This window comes from Anguilla anguilla, chromosome 16, assembly GCF_013347855.1.
Source record: "Anguilla anguilla isolate fAngAng1 chromosome 16, fAngAng1.pri, whole genome shotgun sequence".
NCBI classification, from domain to species: Eukaryota; Metazoa; Chordata; class Actinopteri; order Anguilliformes; family Anguillidae; genus Anguilla; species Anguilla anguilla.
In genome coordinates this window covers 32,876,856-32,893,911 of record NC_049216.1, presented here as the reverse complement: position 1 = coordinate 32,893,911, position 17,056 = coordinate 32,876,856, and the positions used below count along the sequence as shown (strand labels likewise).

General features: G+C 52.8%; 1 protein-coding gene across 11 annotated transcripts in view; it reads left to right on the top strand.

Annotated features, from left to right (window-relative positions):
- Positions 1 to 17,056, top strand: part of LOC118215651 (transcription factor SOX-6-like) — a 192,447-nt gene that overhangs the window by 109,874 nt on the left and 65,517 nt on the right. For all 11 annotated transcript variants that reach the window (XM_035396574.1, XM_035396568.1, XM_035396569.1 and 8 more), the window contains 2 exons: positions 11,249 to 11,421; positions 14,146 to 14,214. In XM_035396574.1, the coding sequence (XP_035252465.1) occupies positions 11,249 to 11,421; positions 14,146 to 14,214 (242 nt within the window). The remainder of the gene's footprint in view (positions 1 to 11,248; positions 11,422 to 14,145; positions 14,215 to 17,056) is intronic.

The following is a 17,056-nucleotide window of genomic DNA, read 5'->3' as shown; positions in this document are numbered from 1 at the left end:
CACAAACGTCTTTCGCTGCTTTTGAAGTCTGTCTGATGTAAATAGTGCCAATTAAAAAGAATCTGTTGGTTTGAGACGCAAGGTCTCCTCAATTAAAGTGCAAACAAAGGCACCAACCGAGGAACTCTGCGTGATTAAGATCTAAAGTGTTATGATAAATCAGAGGCTGCATTAATTGCTGGGTTAAAATCAATACAGAGGCCAAGTGAGCCTGTAGATTTGAATTAATGGAACTGCGTTGAGGAAAAAGGCTGACATCTAGATTAAAAGCTACCCACGGGCTGGCTGGCCTCACCGCGCGTTCTTCACTCTCTGCGCATTCAGCTCAGAAAAGGTGACGGCATTGTGCGTTCTGCCTACAGTTCTCCTTTTCGTAGTGTTCCTGTACCGCTACAAAAGATCGCCTTTGATGCTGAGAAAACTTTTAAATCAAATATTACATTCTGTTGCCCCCGTTGAAACAAGTGACTGTGAATGAATATACTTTTTTTTCTTTTCTTTTCTTTTTTTCCTCCCACAATGCATCTCTGCTTTGAGTCAACGACACATAACTGAGGGCACTTTGTTTTTTTGAACTCAGTGACTTTGCATATATATATATATATATTTTGTTCTACTTATAAACCAATCACGGCACGGCTCCTTGTGCTGTTGCCATGGAAAGGTGAGCGTGGGGCGCCTGATTGGGTGACTCTGGCTGGCCCCCACGGCAGAGAACAATAGCGTACGAAGAACGCGACTGTCGAGCAGAGATCTCCTCGGCTGCACTTGTGTCCAGACATGCCCAGACGACTGCGTCGAAGTCAGAAAGTCACACAGTGCAGAAAGCAGAAAGTAAACACAACCACTGTGCCACTGAAGTTTGATTTCTAAAGACTTGTTGACATATTTGACAATGAATCTGTATTACATGATGTGTATAAAACAAACAAAAAAAAAAAAAACGTATTTCCATGAAATTAAGCACTTAGCTGTTATTCTGTAGAAAGTATGGGGGGGGGGTTGTGTTTTTCTGTAGGGGTGTTCCATGTTCACACTGCGTAGTTATTATAGGTAAGGCAGTATTACTGTGCTAAACAGACTGTTGTTTCATCTTTGGAAAGAGTTGAAGAGCGAGTCTGGGACAGGGGTAGGTGTGTGTGTGGGGGGGTTGGGGGGGGGGGAAGGGGGGGCGGATGTCGAATTAGCGGCAGATCGCTTTCACCCACCGGTTCTGCAGGTAACTGTTTGTTTTCATACCTGAGGTTAGGCATCAATCAGGAGGAAGAGCGAGGCGAGAGATGAGATCTCTGCAGAACAAAACCACAGAGCCGAAGAGAGAGGCCGTCTGGACAGGGTCCAAACCACAGCCGCTCAGGGAGGGGGGCGGGGCACGGGGGGTGGGGGGTGGGGCGCAGGGTGCCAGGGCGTTAGGGCGGAGCGCAGGGAGGCAGAGCACTGGGGGGGGGGGGGGGGGGTGGGGGAGGCAGTGCACAGGGTGGTGGGGCATGAGGGCGGGGCACATGGAGGCAGAGCACCGGGGGGGGGGGGGGTCGTGGGGGAGGCAGTGCACAGGGTGGTGGGGCATGAGGGCGGGGCACAGGGAGGCGTGCCCGCAGGGTGGAGCGGGACACAGGTAAGGGTACAGGTAGACAGGGCATGGGGGGGGGCGAAGGAGGGAGGGGGAGGGCACAATGAGCAGGTAGTGGGTAGTCTAGCAGGTAGTCTAAACTCAGTTTCACAGAAGCACCAGTGTTTTATGCTGTGACTACAATTAGTTTAGCGTTTTTATGAACCCCTCTGTTCACGAGAACCTGTAATATTTCTGTGATCAATAACACCAAAATGTTGAAGCGCCGTTTACTGTAGGAAGAAGGGACCGTGGCAGGAAGAGGGATGGCTGCCACTGACTGACTGGCCCCCTGGGGGTCGCTGGCAGCCATGTTTGCCTCCATTCGGCATTCAGCAGATCCGTTCGAAGGGCAAATGTGGAACATGCCCCCCCTGCCCCCCCCGATTTGTCCTACAGAAGGTGTGTCTGCAGAAGAACGTGTTTCATGCACCCAACGGCTAGGTGGGAATGCCAGTTTAGAGAAAGAGAGGGAAAGAGAGTGAGAGAGAGGAAGAAAGAGAGCGATAGAGAAAGAGAGAGAGAGGGTGGAAGGTGACAGAATTTTTCTGATTTTTTTTGGAAATTCAAAAATGTTTCTCTCAGTTTGGTGAGGCTTGCATGGGAAACTGCCGTTGAAGAGTCAGTTGGGACCGTTGATTCTCTCTGCCTAAAATGAAAAGGGCCTGTTTTAATTTCGCCTGTAAACAGTTCTGTGTCCACAGCCCTAAAAAAAATCCCGAGCATTTCCTTGGCGCAAAAAAAAAAAAAAAAGGGGTATTTTTTTTTAATATAAAATTGTGGTGGTGAAATTGGAACACAAACTGTATTCAGAATCTCAGAAGATTTTTGGGAATTTTTGTGCGGGGCATTGTGACCCCTGGGAAATGGGGGGTCCCCAGAGGTCCCTATGGGAGGGGGGAATAGAGCCCCCTCCCCCCCACCCCCCCCCCCGCAGTCAGATGATCAATTAATGTAACACTGCCTGTATGACAGCAGCAGAGTAGTGTGTTCGAACCCCTGCACTCTGTTGATAAGTATGAGCTGCTGACTTTGTGGGAGTGCAGACAGCACTGCAGTGGAGGTGGATTTGGTGTTTCTCATACCTGTGCCCCTGTTACCCTGGGAGGGGGGAGGAGGGGGGGGGTGTAAGCACACTACCTGGTGGTACCTGGCCTTAGAGCGGGGCGGGAGGGGGGGTGGTATGTGTAGGCACACTACCTGGCACCAGGCCTTACAGCGGGGGGGGGGGGGGGGGGGGGGGGTACAGGCATACTACCTGGTACCTGGCCTTACAGCAGGGGGGTGGGGGTACAGGCATACTACCTGGTACCTGGCCTTACAGCAGGGAGGGGGGGTACAGGCATACTACCTGGTACCTGGCCTTACAGCGGGGGGGGGGGGGGGTGGACTGTGCAGACACACTACCTGGATTGCTACACGCTAGCTTAGCTGCCTTTGCATGAAAACATGATTATTCAGTTTAGAGGCCAGCGTTATTCTGAGCCGTTCCGGTGAAGACAGGAGAATAAACGGAAGGGTATGAGGGCTGTCTGCTCAGAGGACGCCACCGTCCTTTCGGCCCTGAACGTGCGTAAACGTTTTGAGGGGGGTGAAGAGCGGTCCTGTGAGACCACTGATCCCTGGGTCACATGAGGAAAGTGCTTCAGGGTGACACAGGGAAGCAAGCTGATCTCTGACGCAGCTCGTAATACCGTGTTCGCACGCGACTCTCGTCACAGGAGCGGATCCCTTTAGCACGTTAGCATTAGCATTAGCATTAGCGCTTCGCCCGCGGCGCTGGTACTACTGGGGTGAGCTGACGGGACCAGACGTCATTGCGTTGTATTTACAGCAAAAAAAATGTGTTTTGTTTTCCCTTAATCGGCTTGTGCAGCCGAGCAGAAAGCAGTCCGTGGGAAACGCTGTGTTTGTTGTCCTGATGGATCTGAGATCGCACCCGTGTTACCCTCGTGTGACTGACGTGGTTTAAATACATGCCTACTCTAGCACCCGTGTCAATGTAGTATTTGTCACGCTGGATTTTTCTTCAAGGAGTTCCTCTGCTCTAAATCCTGGCGTGTTGGTTTTGCCCGCCCCGCCCCCAGCCGCACCCCCTGCCCCGCCCCCCAGCCGCGCCCCCTGCCCCGCCCCCCAGCCGCGCCCGCTCGCAGGGGTGCAGAGAATTCGGCCGGTAATGAAGGCACTGCCAGGGCTGCTGTGTGGCTCATCCTGTTAAGGCCCTGTTCCAGTGAGGGGATGAGCCCCGTAGTCTGCTGTGCACCACAGTCATGTGTGAGCGTAACTGCAGCTGTGCTTCTGTGTGAGTGTAACTGTGTGGCTGTGCTTCTGTGTGAGTGTAACTGTGCGGCTGTGCTTCTGTGTGAGTGTAACTGTGCAGCTGTGTGAGTGTAACTTTGCTTCTTTGTGAGTGTAACTGTGCTTCTGTGTGAGTGTAACTGTGCAGCTGTGCAGCTGTGTGAGTGTAACTGTGCTTCTGTGTGAGTGTAACTGTGCAGCTGTGCTTCTGTGTGAGTGTAACTGTGCAGCTGTGCTTCTATGTGAGCGTAACTGTGCAGCTGTGCTTCTGTGAGACTGTAATGCTAATGAAAACGCTAAATAATTGTTGTTGGTATAATAATAATAATACACGCCTCTGCTCTTTGGAAACGCCACATGATTCAGGCTATATAATGCACTGAGATGAACTAAATCAATTCAGCAGGTGATCTCCAACTCAAACGAATAACATTTTTGAGAGTTTTTGTGTGTGGTTTTTATCAGCATTTGCTTTTCATTCCAAGCCTGATTGAATCTTTTTTTCCCCTCTCTTTGTGTTACGGTTTTGATGTTTGTTGGGCCTTGAACGCTGGGCAGTTCTGGCCGTTGACTGGAATCAGGCGAATCCATGGCCTTTGTCATGTGAAAACAGGAAGGGGTCAAGGCGCTACGCGGTGTGCAGGCGAGTGAATGGGTTTCCTGAAACGGTATTAAATGCGCGACATTCAAGGTTACCCGGGTTACTTTGTCCCTGTCATCCAACCACCTTGTTGGATTTTTCAAGAGGTGAAACCGATGCATTTCACCACCTTTTGCGTTTCGCATTCTTCAGTTTTGATTTAGAAAAAAAACCCCAAAATGACAATGTTCTTTTAACGCTGTCACACCGTCGCACTGCTTTAAATTGCCATCCGAAACTGCGCTCGTCGCTTTTATGAAGCGGTTTTATCTGACGTCGAAGAGTAGGGGTGACGGAGGTGACGTTCGCGTAATTCTGCGTCATTGAATAACGGGAGATGGAATACAAGGATTGTGTTTCGTTAATACCTGTGTGAGTGCCGAAGTGTTTTGGTGAAGTGTGTGGCTTTATCAAATGTTATCCATTTTCTTTTCCATTTCCATTCTCCAGTGCAAATCGGAAGACCATTGGTGGCTATATTTATTTTTTCGGCAGACTATTTGTGAAGTCCACGTATGCATTCAGCGTTTTCTTTTCACACTTCACTGTGGAGGCATTTTACTGAGGCAAATTCGCTCACACGCGCCCCATTAACATATTACAATAAAGCTAATTATTAACATAATTTCTTTAAAATTCAGTGCTATACTTTGGGGGGTGGAGGGTGGGGGCGGGGGGTGAAAATACATCATACATTTTCAGTGCATTTGTTTTAAATATTCATACTTGCGCGACAGCCGTCGACGGGGACCAGCTTACAGTGTGCTTTTTTTGCACGCATTGCGACGTTTAAAACATTAATAACTCTGGTTATTATAGTGACATGTGTTGGCGAGGTCTTGCCCAGGCGTGTTAATTACATTTTATTGGCAGGATTAGCGAGGCTTATACCGCGTGACGGGCAGCGGCCAGCCGCCAGGTGAAAACAGCTGTTTCATATTGGCGCGCGGTATATTGTTGTCGAGAGCCTTGAGAGGGGGGGGGGGGGGGGGGCGGGATACATTTCCATTATTCCTTTGGACACCCGTGGAATTCTTTGGCATTTTTGAAGGAAGCGACCCGTGTGTTTTTTCAGGTCTCAAAGAGACGAGTGATGCATCGGCTGTTGCGCAAAATCCCCTTTCCTTTGTAGCTTATTACACGGGGTGATGTTAGCTGCCAGCTGTTGAACGTTGAGCGCACGGAAAAGATCAAAAAACCAGAGGGGTACGTTTTTTGTTGGTCAAACGGTGTTTTTTTTAACCTACCGCGGTGCTTTTAAGAAGTGCTTTCCCAGCAGAAAAAACAGTTGCAAATATTAATTAATTTATTCGCTTTAGCGCTGGAGAGAGGCAGCCGTCACGCGGATTGTTAGGCTGATAATAAATAGTCAGATTCACAACTTTCTTCCCTTTTCTTTCTCGGCTTGTCAAATGCGTGACAGCACGCGCGGCGCTTCGGCTGCCGAATCGCACAAAGTAACGGAATTAATCACACGTCATCCCAAACGGAAAATCAAATAATAATTCAAAGAAGCTCGGAATCATTAGTTAAATTGAACATAGTATCCAGTGATCCAGCTTGTTGATGACACACGCATTGTTAGGTGTGGAACGACTGCATAATGTTAGCCTTCAAGAATTGCCAAAGACTCATGTACATGGATATAATTATTTAATAGAGATCGTTATTTAAAACACAGAAAGGCAAATCTGCAATTGATTCCATTAGCTGTGAATATATTAGTCTATTTGCATTTTTTCCCCCTGTGCAGAAAGTTTTTGAGTTTCGATCGGAGTTTTAATGTTTATACAACACTTAAAGATGTTGTTTTTGTGCTCCTGGTTCAGTGGTGCACACCTTCCTCCCTGGGAGGGGGGTGGGGGGGGGCATCCTGTCCAGGCACTTAGAAAGCGAGGCAAGTCAGCTATGCACAGTCCCGATCCGGACACTGAGCGGGGAGGACACAATCGGAGCTTTTAGGAAAGTCTTAATTTACTTAGGATGGGCTGGAGGCTGCGAGCATCCACAGTGAGTGACTGATGGGGGGGGAGGGGGAAGGGGAAGTGGGGGGGGGGGGGGGTTGGGGGTGGACAGCGGGGACAGTGACATTCCAGCGTAGCAGCGTTAGAAAATTCATTCACAACAACGCGGTCAGAACAGCTCGGCTGTCCTGAGCCAAGGCCAGAGGAGAGAATAGGGAGCTTTGTGATTTTTTTTCTTCTTCTTTTCCGTCTCTTCTTTTTTCCCTCCCTCTCTCCCTCCGTCCCTTTCGTAGGGCCGGATCTTTTATCTGTTATTCACTCAGGACTCTTCAAAGTAACAAGCTGTCTACTTTTCCCCCCAGTGCTGGACTTGGAACTCAAATTAGAGACTGCTTGATTAGAGAAGGGAGGGAGAGGGGGGAGAGTGGAGGGGGGGGGGGGGGGGGGGGCAGAACAAATCGCACCCCTACAAAGTGTCTTTTATCTGCTGGCCCAAAAGGCCTGACTGACACCCTCCCCCCTCCCCTCCACCACCCCCTCCTTCCACCTCCCTTGTTTATCTGGTGCATTTGGCTAATTTTCTTTTTTTTTTTTTGGGTTGATATTTTCTGTCCTACTTTTATAAAGAAGGTGGGGGTGGGGTGGGGGTGGGGTGCTGAAACATGAACAGGTAGGGGCTGAACGCGGGCCTGGTTGGGCCTCTGATGTGGGGACTTCACAGGGCGTTTGATGTGAGCAGCGGGGGCTGGATGAACACCTCGATCATTTAATGCCCTGGATGAAACGCCCCCCCCCCCCCCCGCGCCCCCGTCTTCCCAACCCCCCCCACCCCCCACCCCCCGCCCCCTTTCAGCCTACAGATTAGTCACCTCAATCGGCGGCTTGGGGAGGGGCAGAGAAAGACCTACCCCAGCCCCCAAACCCTTGGCATCTACGACGGGACAGCCGTTTTGAGGTGACCTGCCACCCCCAAAAAGGAAATAAGACTTGGGGAGACACCTTTACAGGAGCCCTCCCCTGTCCTGCGGGAAAGAATGGCCTCCTTGTCCTGGGACCCCAGTTCGAGAGGGGGGGATGGCCACCCTGTCCTGGAAAAACAAAATGCTGCTATTTGTTGGTTTTGGTCGGTGTGTTCTTTGCCAGACGCTGAGAACTTGCGAGTAATTTGTACAGTTTGCCCGATGAAACTGGCTGCTATGAAGCAGAAAGTTTTGTTGTAAAAAGGCACATTTTTAGTATGAAAAAGCCCCCCCCCCCTTATGATTTTAATTTAAACAGGAAGTGTTTAAACAGAAAGGGTTTTGGTTAGATGGTTGGAGGAGGGCGCATAGGGCCTGAAGGTGTAGTTACCCATGAGGCCTTGCTCTCTGCAGCAGACAAAGGAATACCGGAAAATAAGAGGGGTGGCCGAATTTGGACTGGGCGGGGGGGTTTGGAGTCCTCCTCCCTCCCTCCCCCCCCCCCAAAGGTAATGTACAGAGGGGGTGCGGAGTGCAAGGGCCCCTTATAAACACGTGCCCTCATGCGCGGAGCCAAAGGTTAATAAAAGGAATTTGGCGGTGAATGTATCAATTTTACAGATAAGCCATTCACAACAGGCCGCGCTCGGGCCTGAATACGCGGTGAGCTGAGCCGCGCGGGCAGAGTCGCGTGCGGCTGCCGGTGAATGGCGGTGAATGGCGGTGAATGGCGGTGAATGGCGTCTTTTAGGATAAACGGAGAATCGCCGCTCTCCTCCACGGCGGCGACGGCGGTCACGGCGGCTGCCAGTGAGGCTGCTGTGAATGGTGGGGGGGGGGGGGGGGGGGGGCAGACCTGAGGGGACCCCATTAGGATAAAGCACCATTCTCCCGCCCGGCTGCAGATAAGATGAACCAGGTGTGTAGTCGCATCAGAATAGCTGGCTGGGAGAGAGCTGTGTGTGTGTGTGTGCGTGCGTGCGTACGTGCGTACGTGTGTGTGTTGTGGGGGCGGGGGGTGAGGGGGTGAGGGGGTGGATAGAAGGCAGATGTGGACTGAGGGGGACAGAATGAAACCCAGAAAGAATTTAGCTTTGTCTGCGGGCCAGGCAGGGGGTTAGGGTATGTTAGGGAGCCTCTGATTGGCTCGGGGTGGCAGGGTCAGCCGTGCTGTTGGGGGCCTGGGTATGTTAGGGAGCCTCTGATTGGCTCGGGCTGCTGGGGTCAGCAGTGCTGTTGGGGGCCAGGGTGTGTTTGTTTGTTGTCATTACCACCACCATCATCATCATCACACATGACCAGGCAAAAGTGTGGAGCCAGAGCATAATGCTGGTGACTCCTCCCCCTTTAGAAGTTTGTGCGTTCCCGAGGTGGAGACGCACCCCTGCCCCCCCCCATGGGGTGTGAAAGGAGAAAAAGGAGGGAAGAAAACGAGAGAGGAAGAAATTGGCGTGAGCGTGTGAGTGAAGTGACAGTAACGGAAGTGTGTAAATCTGCCCTCACTGTCACCCGCACGCCACGGCCCTCACCCCCATCCCCCCCCCCCCCTGCTCACCGGGGACAATCACCCCCCTCCCCTCCCAACCAGCCCCCCACCTCACCCCCTCCCCCCAGCGCCACCAGCTGCAGCTGCACGCTCCAGGAAATGAGCTCACGAGGTGGCAGCCTTCACACTCTTAATGAGGTCATCATCCCCCCGCCGCTGCTGTGCAGGGGGAGAGCCCCCGAAACGCTGGGGCAACCTTCTGAGAACGCTCTGCTAACGTTCCCCCGCACGCAGGGTGAGAGACCCCGAAACGCTGGGGCAACCTTCTGAGAACGCTCTGCTAACGTTCCCCCCCCCGTGTGCCGCTGCTGTGCAGGGGGAGAGACCCCGAAACGCTGGGGCAACCTTCTGGGAACGCTCTGCTAACGTTCCCCCGCGTGTGCTACTGATGTGCGGGGGGAGAGACCCCGAAACGCTGGGGCAACCTTCTGGGAACGCTCTGCTAATGTTCCCCCCCCCGTGTGCAGGGGGAGAGCCCCCGAAACGCTGGGGCAACCTTCTGGGAATGCTCTGCTAACGTTCCCCCCCACGTGTGCTACTGATGTGCAGGGGGAGAGCCCCCAAAACGCTGGGGCAACCTTCTGAGAACGCTCTGCTAACGTTCCCCCCCGTGTGCCGCTGCTGTAGGGAGTGACAGTGTGTTAAGAGCAGCTTCGTGCTTTTCCTCCTTATTGTGTGTGGACAGAACAGAACAGACAGAAATAATAACAGCTTTGGAGATGATTGCCAGGAGTGACCTTTTTTTTTTTTTTTTTTGAAGGCAAGGAAGACCAAAATGCTTCTCCTTGTCTTCCTCCCCCTACCCCCCCCCCCCCCCCCCCCCCTTCATACCCCATCTCCACTGTCTGGGGCACACAGATGCACTCTGTTGTTCAGTCGACTACACCCCTGTATAAATAAAAGTAGTTTCTGCCCAGAAGAATCTGCCCCTGGTGGTGCAGTTCTGCCCAGTGGAGTGGGGGTCTGTCTCCAGTGGATTGGAGTCTGTCTGTCCCAGTGGTGTAGGGGTCTGTCCCAGTGGAGTGGGGGTCTGTCTCCAGGGGAGTGGGGGTCTGTCTCCAGGGGAGTGGGGTCTGTCTGTCCCAGTGGTGTAGGGGTTTTGTCCCAGTCGTGTAGGAGTCTGTCCCAGTGGAGTGGGGGTCTGTCTCCAGTGGAGTGGGGTCTGTCTGTCCCAGTGGTGTAGGGGTCTGTCCCAGTGGAGTGGGGGTCTGTCTCCAGGGGAGTGGGGTCTGTCTGTCCCAGTCGTGTTAGGGGTTCTGTCCCAGTAGAGTGGGGGGTAGGTCCCAGTGGAGTGACCACGCCGTTTCTTTTCGTAAGGCCAAAGCCAGGTGATTATGAGGCCGTGTCTCTGCTACACGGCGTCTCTGCGAGAGGAAACCAGGGGAGCCAGCGGCTCGTCCTTTATCAGCTCTAATTGGCCGCCGCTGAAGGCATGGAGAAGCGGAATCTGAATCGAGAGTTTTTTTTTTTCTCGTCTCTGTGTCGGGGGCCTCTCATGCGGAAGGGCTCGACTCCGGCGTCTGGCGTCCGCTGTCTGGTGAAGCCGCAGGAACATTGCCGCCGCGCGCGGGAAATAAAGGTTCCATTCAGGTTAATTCGGTTCATTGCCGTGGTGCTTCGGTGGCAGAAAAATCCAGAGAATCATTGCCAAAGCGTCAAAAAAATAAATAAAAAACGAGATATAAAGTTTCTAGTTGCTCTGCGATAGCTTGGCGGCCTGTCCAGGGTGTATTCCTGCCTCTCGCCCAGTGCACGCTGGGATAGGCTCCAGCCCCCCCCCCCCCACCGTGACCCTGCTCAGGATAAGCAGGTATAGATAATGGATGGATGGATGGATGGATGGAAGTTTCTAATTGTCGTACTGCAGGGGTACACAACTGGGCCTGATCTGTTTTGGGAATTCATGGCAGCATCTGTGCTGTAATTATACCATCAGTCCCGATCAATTATTTGACCTGACATCTTGGATGAAGTCACAAGCGACGGCTCGTGTTTTTACACATCTATCCGTCGAGTGTTGGAGCCATACAGGTAGGCCTCTGTGCCGCTCTCTAGAAAACTCAGTGAGTGAAAAACGTCCCAAACTCCGGCACGCCTGCGCTGCCCCCTGCTGGGCCGGAGCCGGGTCGTCGCATTGTTTCCCGCGCAGGTGAGCGTGGGCGAGGATGATGATGATGATGATGATGATGAGGACCACAAGGTGATTGAGTCTCTCCCGCCGTGTCTCCTCAGGTACCCCGGAGAGCTTGGCGGAGAAGGAGCGGCAGCTCTCCACCATGATCACGCAGCTGATCAGCCTGCGGGAGCAGCTCCTGGCCGCTCACGACGAGCAGAAGAAGCTGGCCGCCTCGCAGATGGAGAAGCAGCGGCAGCAGATGGAGCTGGCCCGCCAGCAGCAGGAGCAGGTGAGCAGGGCCCCGCCCGCCTGTACCCCCCTCTGCTGCTGCCCCTCTCTGTACCCCCCTCTGCTACTGCCCCCCTCTGCTACTGCCCCTCTCTGTACCCCCCTCTGCTACTGCCCCTCTCTGTACCCCCCTCTGCTACTGCCCCCCTCTGCTACTGCCCCTCTCTGTACCCCCCTCTGCTACTGCCCCTCTCTGTACCCCCCTCTGCTGCTGCCCCTCTCTGTACCCAACTCTGATACTGCCCCTCTCTGTACCCCCCTCTGCTACTGCCCCTCTCTGTACCCCCCTCTGCTACTGCCTCTCTCTGCTACTGCCCCTCTGCTACTGCCCCTCTGTGCTACTGCCCCTCTCTGTACCCCGCTCTGCTACTGCCCCTCTCTGTACCCCCCTCTGCTACTGCCCCCCTCTGCTACTGCCCCTCTCTGTACCCCCCTCTGCTACTGCCCCTCTCTGTACCCCCCTCTGCTACTGCCCCCCTCTGCTACGGCCCCTCTCTGTACCCCCCTCTGTACCCCCCTCTGCTACTGCCCCCCTCTGCTACTGCCCCTCTCTGTACCCCCCTCTGCTACTGCCCCTCTCTGTACCCCCCTCTGCTACTGCCCCCCTCTGCTACTGCCCCTCTCTGTACCCCCCTCTGCTAATGCCCCTCTCTGTACCCCCCTCTGCTACTGCCCCTCTCTGTACCCCCCTCTGCTACTGCCCCCCTCTGCTACTGCCCCTCTCTGTACCCCCCTCTGCTACTGCCCCTCTCTGTACCCCCCTCTGCTACTGCCCCCCTCTGCTACGGCCCCTCTCTGTACCCCCCTCTGCTACTGCCCCTCTCTGTACCCCCCTCTGCTACTGCCCCCCTCTGCTACAGCCCGCCTCTGCTACTGCCCCTCTCTTTACCCCCCTCTGCTACTGCCCCTCTGTGCTACTGCCCCTCTCTTTACCCCCCTCTGCTACTGCCCCTCTGTGCTACTGCCCCTCTCTGTACCCCCCTCTGCTACTGTCCCTCTCTGTACCCCCCTCTGCTACTGCCCCCCTCTGCTACTGCCCCTCTCTTTACCCCCCTCTGCTACTGCCCCTCTCTGTCTGTCTGTCTGTCTCTCTCTTTCTGTCTGTCGGTCTGTCTCTCTTCCCCTCTGCTACTGCCTTTCTGTCTGTCTGTCTGTCTCTCTCTCTTTCTGTCTGTCTCTCTCTTTCTGCCTCACTCTGTTACTCTTCCTCTCACTCTCTGTCTCTCTCTCTATTGCTCTCTTTCTGTCTCTCACTCTTTTCCCCCATCTTTCTCTGCCCCCCTCTCTCTCTTACTGTGTCTTTCTCTTTCTTCAATTCTTAATAATTGTAATGTCATTAAGTCACTAATACATTATTAAGTGTCATTGGATATGTGTGTGTGTGTCTAAACCTGTTCTCAGCTTTATTATTTGAATAACTGGCCTTTATCTGTAATGAACTCAAATGTTTTTTTTGCTACCAACTCTAATGGCAGTTCAGTAGCTCTGTAGGACAGAGTTCATCGTGTGGAATTTGGCTTGTTCACCGAAATGAACTTACTCCGCACCTCAAATTAATTTAACGCTTTTATTAAAGAATGAGACATGATAATCAGGATCATGCCTTTTTTTCCTCACGGTGAATTTCGTGTGTGTGGAAGTCGCACACTGTGCGCTCAGATGCGTTTTAATGAGCGCTGATTGTGGATCTTTGATGCCCTTTATCGTCGGGTGGGGGGGGGGGGGGGGGGGCACAGGGGGTTTGGGGTGCAGGCTTGGCTCTCACCAGGGCAGGGGGATCATCGAGCCCCTTTAGGGGAAGGTGAAAGAAACGGAGACCCGGAGTGAGAGTGTCGTTTAGCCGTCGCCGAGACGACGCAGTAATTACCCAGTGACACGTCTGAGACGCGCGGCCCAAATGAATCCTGACACATTCGCGCAGGGCTGATATCTTACAGTGAACACTTTGTAATTATATTTGAAAATGAAAATTAAATGACACTTAAAACTAGGTTGTCATGCTCCGGGGTGGGGGTGGGTGGGGGGGTAGGGGGGGGTGGATTGGGGGGGAAAGTGAGATTGGCGCTCGGGGGGATGGGGTTTGAGGGGCAGGTGGGGGAGGAGGGGAAGGGGGTTTGGAGGTGTGTGTTTGTGGTGTCGTCGACGACTACGTGCTCGTCGGCTTTGGGGGATAGGGCCCTTGACGGCAGACTGCACCGTCCAATCGGGACCGAGCTCCCACACCGTCCAATCAGGACCCAGCACCCAGCTCCCACAACAGCTATCATAGTCGTAAACATGTCAGTCTCCTGTCTCCCAGTACCCCCGCCCCCCCGCTTTCCATCCTCCCCCCATGTGGAAAACAAGCAGTGTGACAGTGCTGAACCCCTCCACCCCTTTCAGTGCGCTTTATTTTCTGTCACTCCTTAGCGCTTCTGTCTAATGCAGGGGTTTGTTATATTTGGCACCTTGTCTTTTGTTTGAGTGCTGCTCGTTCGCTCTGTCCGTCATCTAAAAGCTTTTCCTCACTGGCGAACACCCTGTTAGCCGCGCGCTAACCGATCCCTGCTGGCTGCTAACCGCGCGCTAACCAAGGCCTGCTCTCTGACCTTCGAGCACTGGGAGTAAGGGTTCTATGGTATGACAGAGTGTGTGGGTTTTCTTAATGTACTGTATAAATAAGAGGTGCTCTTTGCTTTCTGAATGGACATCGTGATTTACCCACCTTGCCCCCCACCCCCCACAGATCGCAAGACAACAGCAGCAACTTCTGCAGCAACAGCACAGAATCAACCTTCTCCAGCAGCAGATTCAGGTCAGTGACATCACCTTATTCCCCCCCCCCCCCCCCCCCCCCAACCCGCTTCTCGGCAGTAGGGAAGGGGTTAATCTTGCTTGTTTGCTGGCTGCTGTGTTGCCGGCCAGTGATTGGCCAGTCGGACTGAAAAGGTGCCTAAAATAAAAGGAATTTTTTTCCCCCCCTCTTGCATATAAGCAATCACCAGCTCCTACCATCACCTTTGTGGTAAGATGATAATTGGGTCTTTGGTAATTACCATAGGAGGAGGAAAAAAAAGGAGGAGAATAATTAGCACTTCCTAATTAACAAAAAAAAAAAAAAAAACGAAAACCCCCCCCCCCCCCCCCTAAAACACCTAACGAGCCGTGTTTGCATGTCTGTGCTAAGGAGCCTGGAGGCCGGGCACATGAAAGGAGACGGTAAACGCCTCAGAAGCAGACCCGTCTCCCCGGCGACCACCGCCAAGTGCCGCTCGTGCAGGAAGCGCACGTTATTGTGCAAAAAAAAAAAAAGTACGGGAGGTTTTTTTTAAGGAGAGGCCAAATTAAAAAGAGGCTTCCTTTTTTCAGGGGAACCGTCGTGTTGACGTTAGTCCTGGCTTTTTAAAAAACATTTTTTAAACAAATATTTATGCATTTCATTGAGCGCACTTTTAAATGTTTCTTCGAAAAGCTGCTCTTGGAATGCGGATGCTTTCTTGTTGGTTTTAGCCTGGGATTGGCAGATATTAATTTGAACGTGAGTCGGTTCGCTACGCTGCCTTTTGTCCACGGTGGAACTCGCTCTCAGATTCCTGGCTTAAATTTCCTTGGACAGGAAATAGGCCTGGAAGGACCCTGAAAATTCCTGCTGCAGTCTGCGGTCTCTGTCTGTCATTGGCCAGCCAGTGTCCAGCAATGATGCCCGCAATGTGTCCCTCCCAGAATCCTCTGCTTTCCCTCTCAGGATCCTCTGCTTTCCCTCCCAGAATTCTCTGCTTTCCCTCCCAGAATCCTCTGCTTTCACTCCTAGAATCCTCTACCATCCCTCCCAGAATCCCCTGCTTTCTCTATCAGATCCTCTGCTTTCCCCCTCTGCCTTGCTACCACGTGTCTGATATGTCAGTGTGCATGTGTGTGTGTGTGTGTGTGTGTGTGTGTGTGAGAGTGTGAGTGTGAGTGTGTGTGTGTGTGTGTGTGTGTGTGTGAGAGAGAGAGTATGTAGGGGGGGGGGGGGGGGGCTTGAGAAACCCTGTAAAAGTCTGGAACATACACATAGTCTGAGGGAGCTCTTTCAATTTAGTTTTTTTCCACCCTCCTTTTCTTTTCTCTTTTTTCATCCTTTCTTGTGGATATTCAGGGGGTGGGGGTGGGGGTGTGGAGCGGATGGGGTGGGGGGGGGGGGTGTGGGGGGGGGATTGAGTCTTTGTCCTTAGAGATTACAATGTCACTTGTTTTAAGATAGCAGATGTTTTGATTACTGCGTCAGGAGCAGCTTATCACAAGTTTAAGCTCAAGGTTTTTTTTTTTTTCTCTCCTTCTTTGGCCGCGTCTTCTTGTCAAAGTCTGTGCGCCGCGCGGCTAAGTCCAGCCGGGGAGGGGGGATTACTGCTGCGGGATTCGAGTGGAAACTTATAAATAAATAAATAAATAAATAAATAAATTAAAAAAAAACGCCATTAAGAGACTGACAGAGAAGGGCCCTGGCCACAATTAAAAGCCAAACACTGAGGCAAATCTAAATCTCTGGCAGAAAAGAAGTGCTTCTTATGCGAGGACAAGTCAATAAAAGCCGGGGCCCCGGGCGGCCCGGCTGCAAATCCGCGGCGGTGAGCGGAGAGCGCTAACGCAGAGCCGACGCTAAGCGGCCGCCGTCTCGCTCCTGGTTTTGTTGCGTTGTTTTTTCTGGCATTGATCACGGGGAACGACTTGACAGGGTCCTCAGATAAGAGGCCCCCCCCATTAAACCAGGTTTAAACCCCCCCCCCCCCATCCACCCCCCCTCCTCCCCACCCCCCCTTCCCGGACGCAAAGCTCGTGAGCAGTTTGAGCTGAAGTTAGCTTGTTCGCCGTTTTTGAGTTACTTGGTGGGATGGATGGTAGGCCGTCGCGTGCTAGCAACAGGAGCTGCGGTCTGTAGTTCATAAAACGAACTTGTGAAGGTGTTGACCAAGTGTGCTGCCGCGTGTGTTTTTTTTTGGGGGGGGGGGGGCGAAAGCACGGGTGAAGGATAACATAGACCGAAAACTAAATTAAATTAAATTAAATTACCCGGCGGGTTCGTGACCTGCCCATTTTCACTGCTGTGTCGTTTCCACGGTAGCGGCACCATGAAAAACGGAGATATGACTCCTAACATGCTGTCCGTCGCCCGGGATCTGTGTGGGGGGAACGGCGGAGTAGCCAGCTTTAATATGTCCCTGTTTCACTCTCACCCGCCTCTCTCGATCTGTGTGCAAACGTTTCTCATCAACGTGCTTTCGCTTGTTAAATCTTAAAAAACTTCCGTCCATTTCCCATCTCTCAAATTTGGTATTTTCGTGTGCTAAAAAAGAAAATGAACGAGGTGGGTAAGTGAATAAGTGGATGAATGCAGAAAGGTAGTTTGGGGGGAAATTGCAGCGCCTCGCTGATTTAGGTTTAGAGCCGCGTCTGTGTCTGAGGTTCTGAGGAGGCTGGAGTCACCGTCGTTGGTTCTGTTACTCTCCGCCGTACAGTCAGGGCAGTCAGGGCAATGGGTGCAGTTTTGGGGCCGTACAGTGTGTGATTGTCCTGCCCCATCTTGCTCCCCCGGGCCTAACCTACCCTTCCCTGCCCCATCCTGCCATGCCCTGCCCTGCCCCACCCTACGCTGCCCTGTACTCTGAGAGAATAGGCCC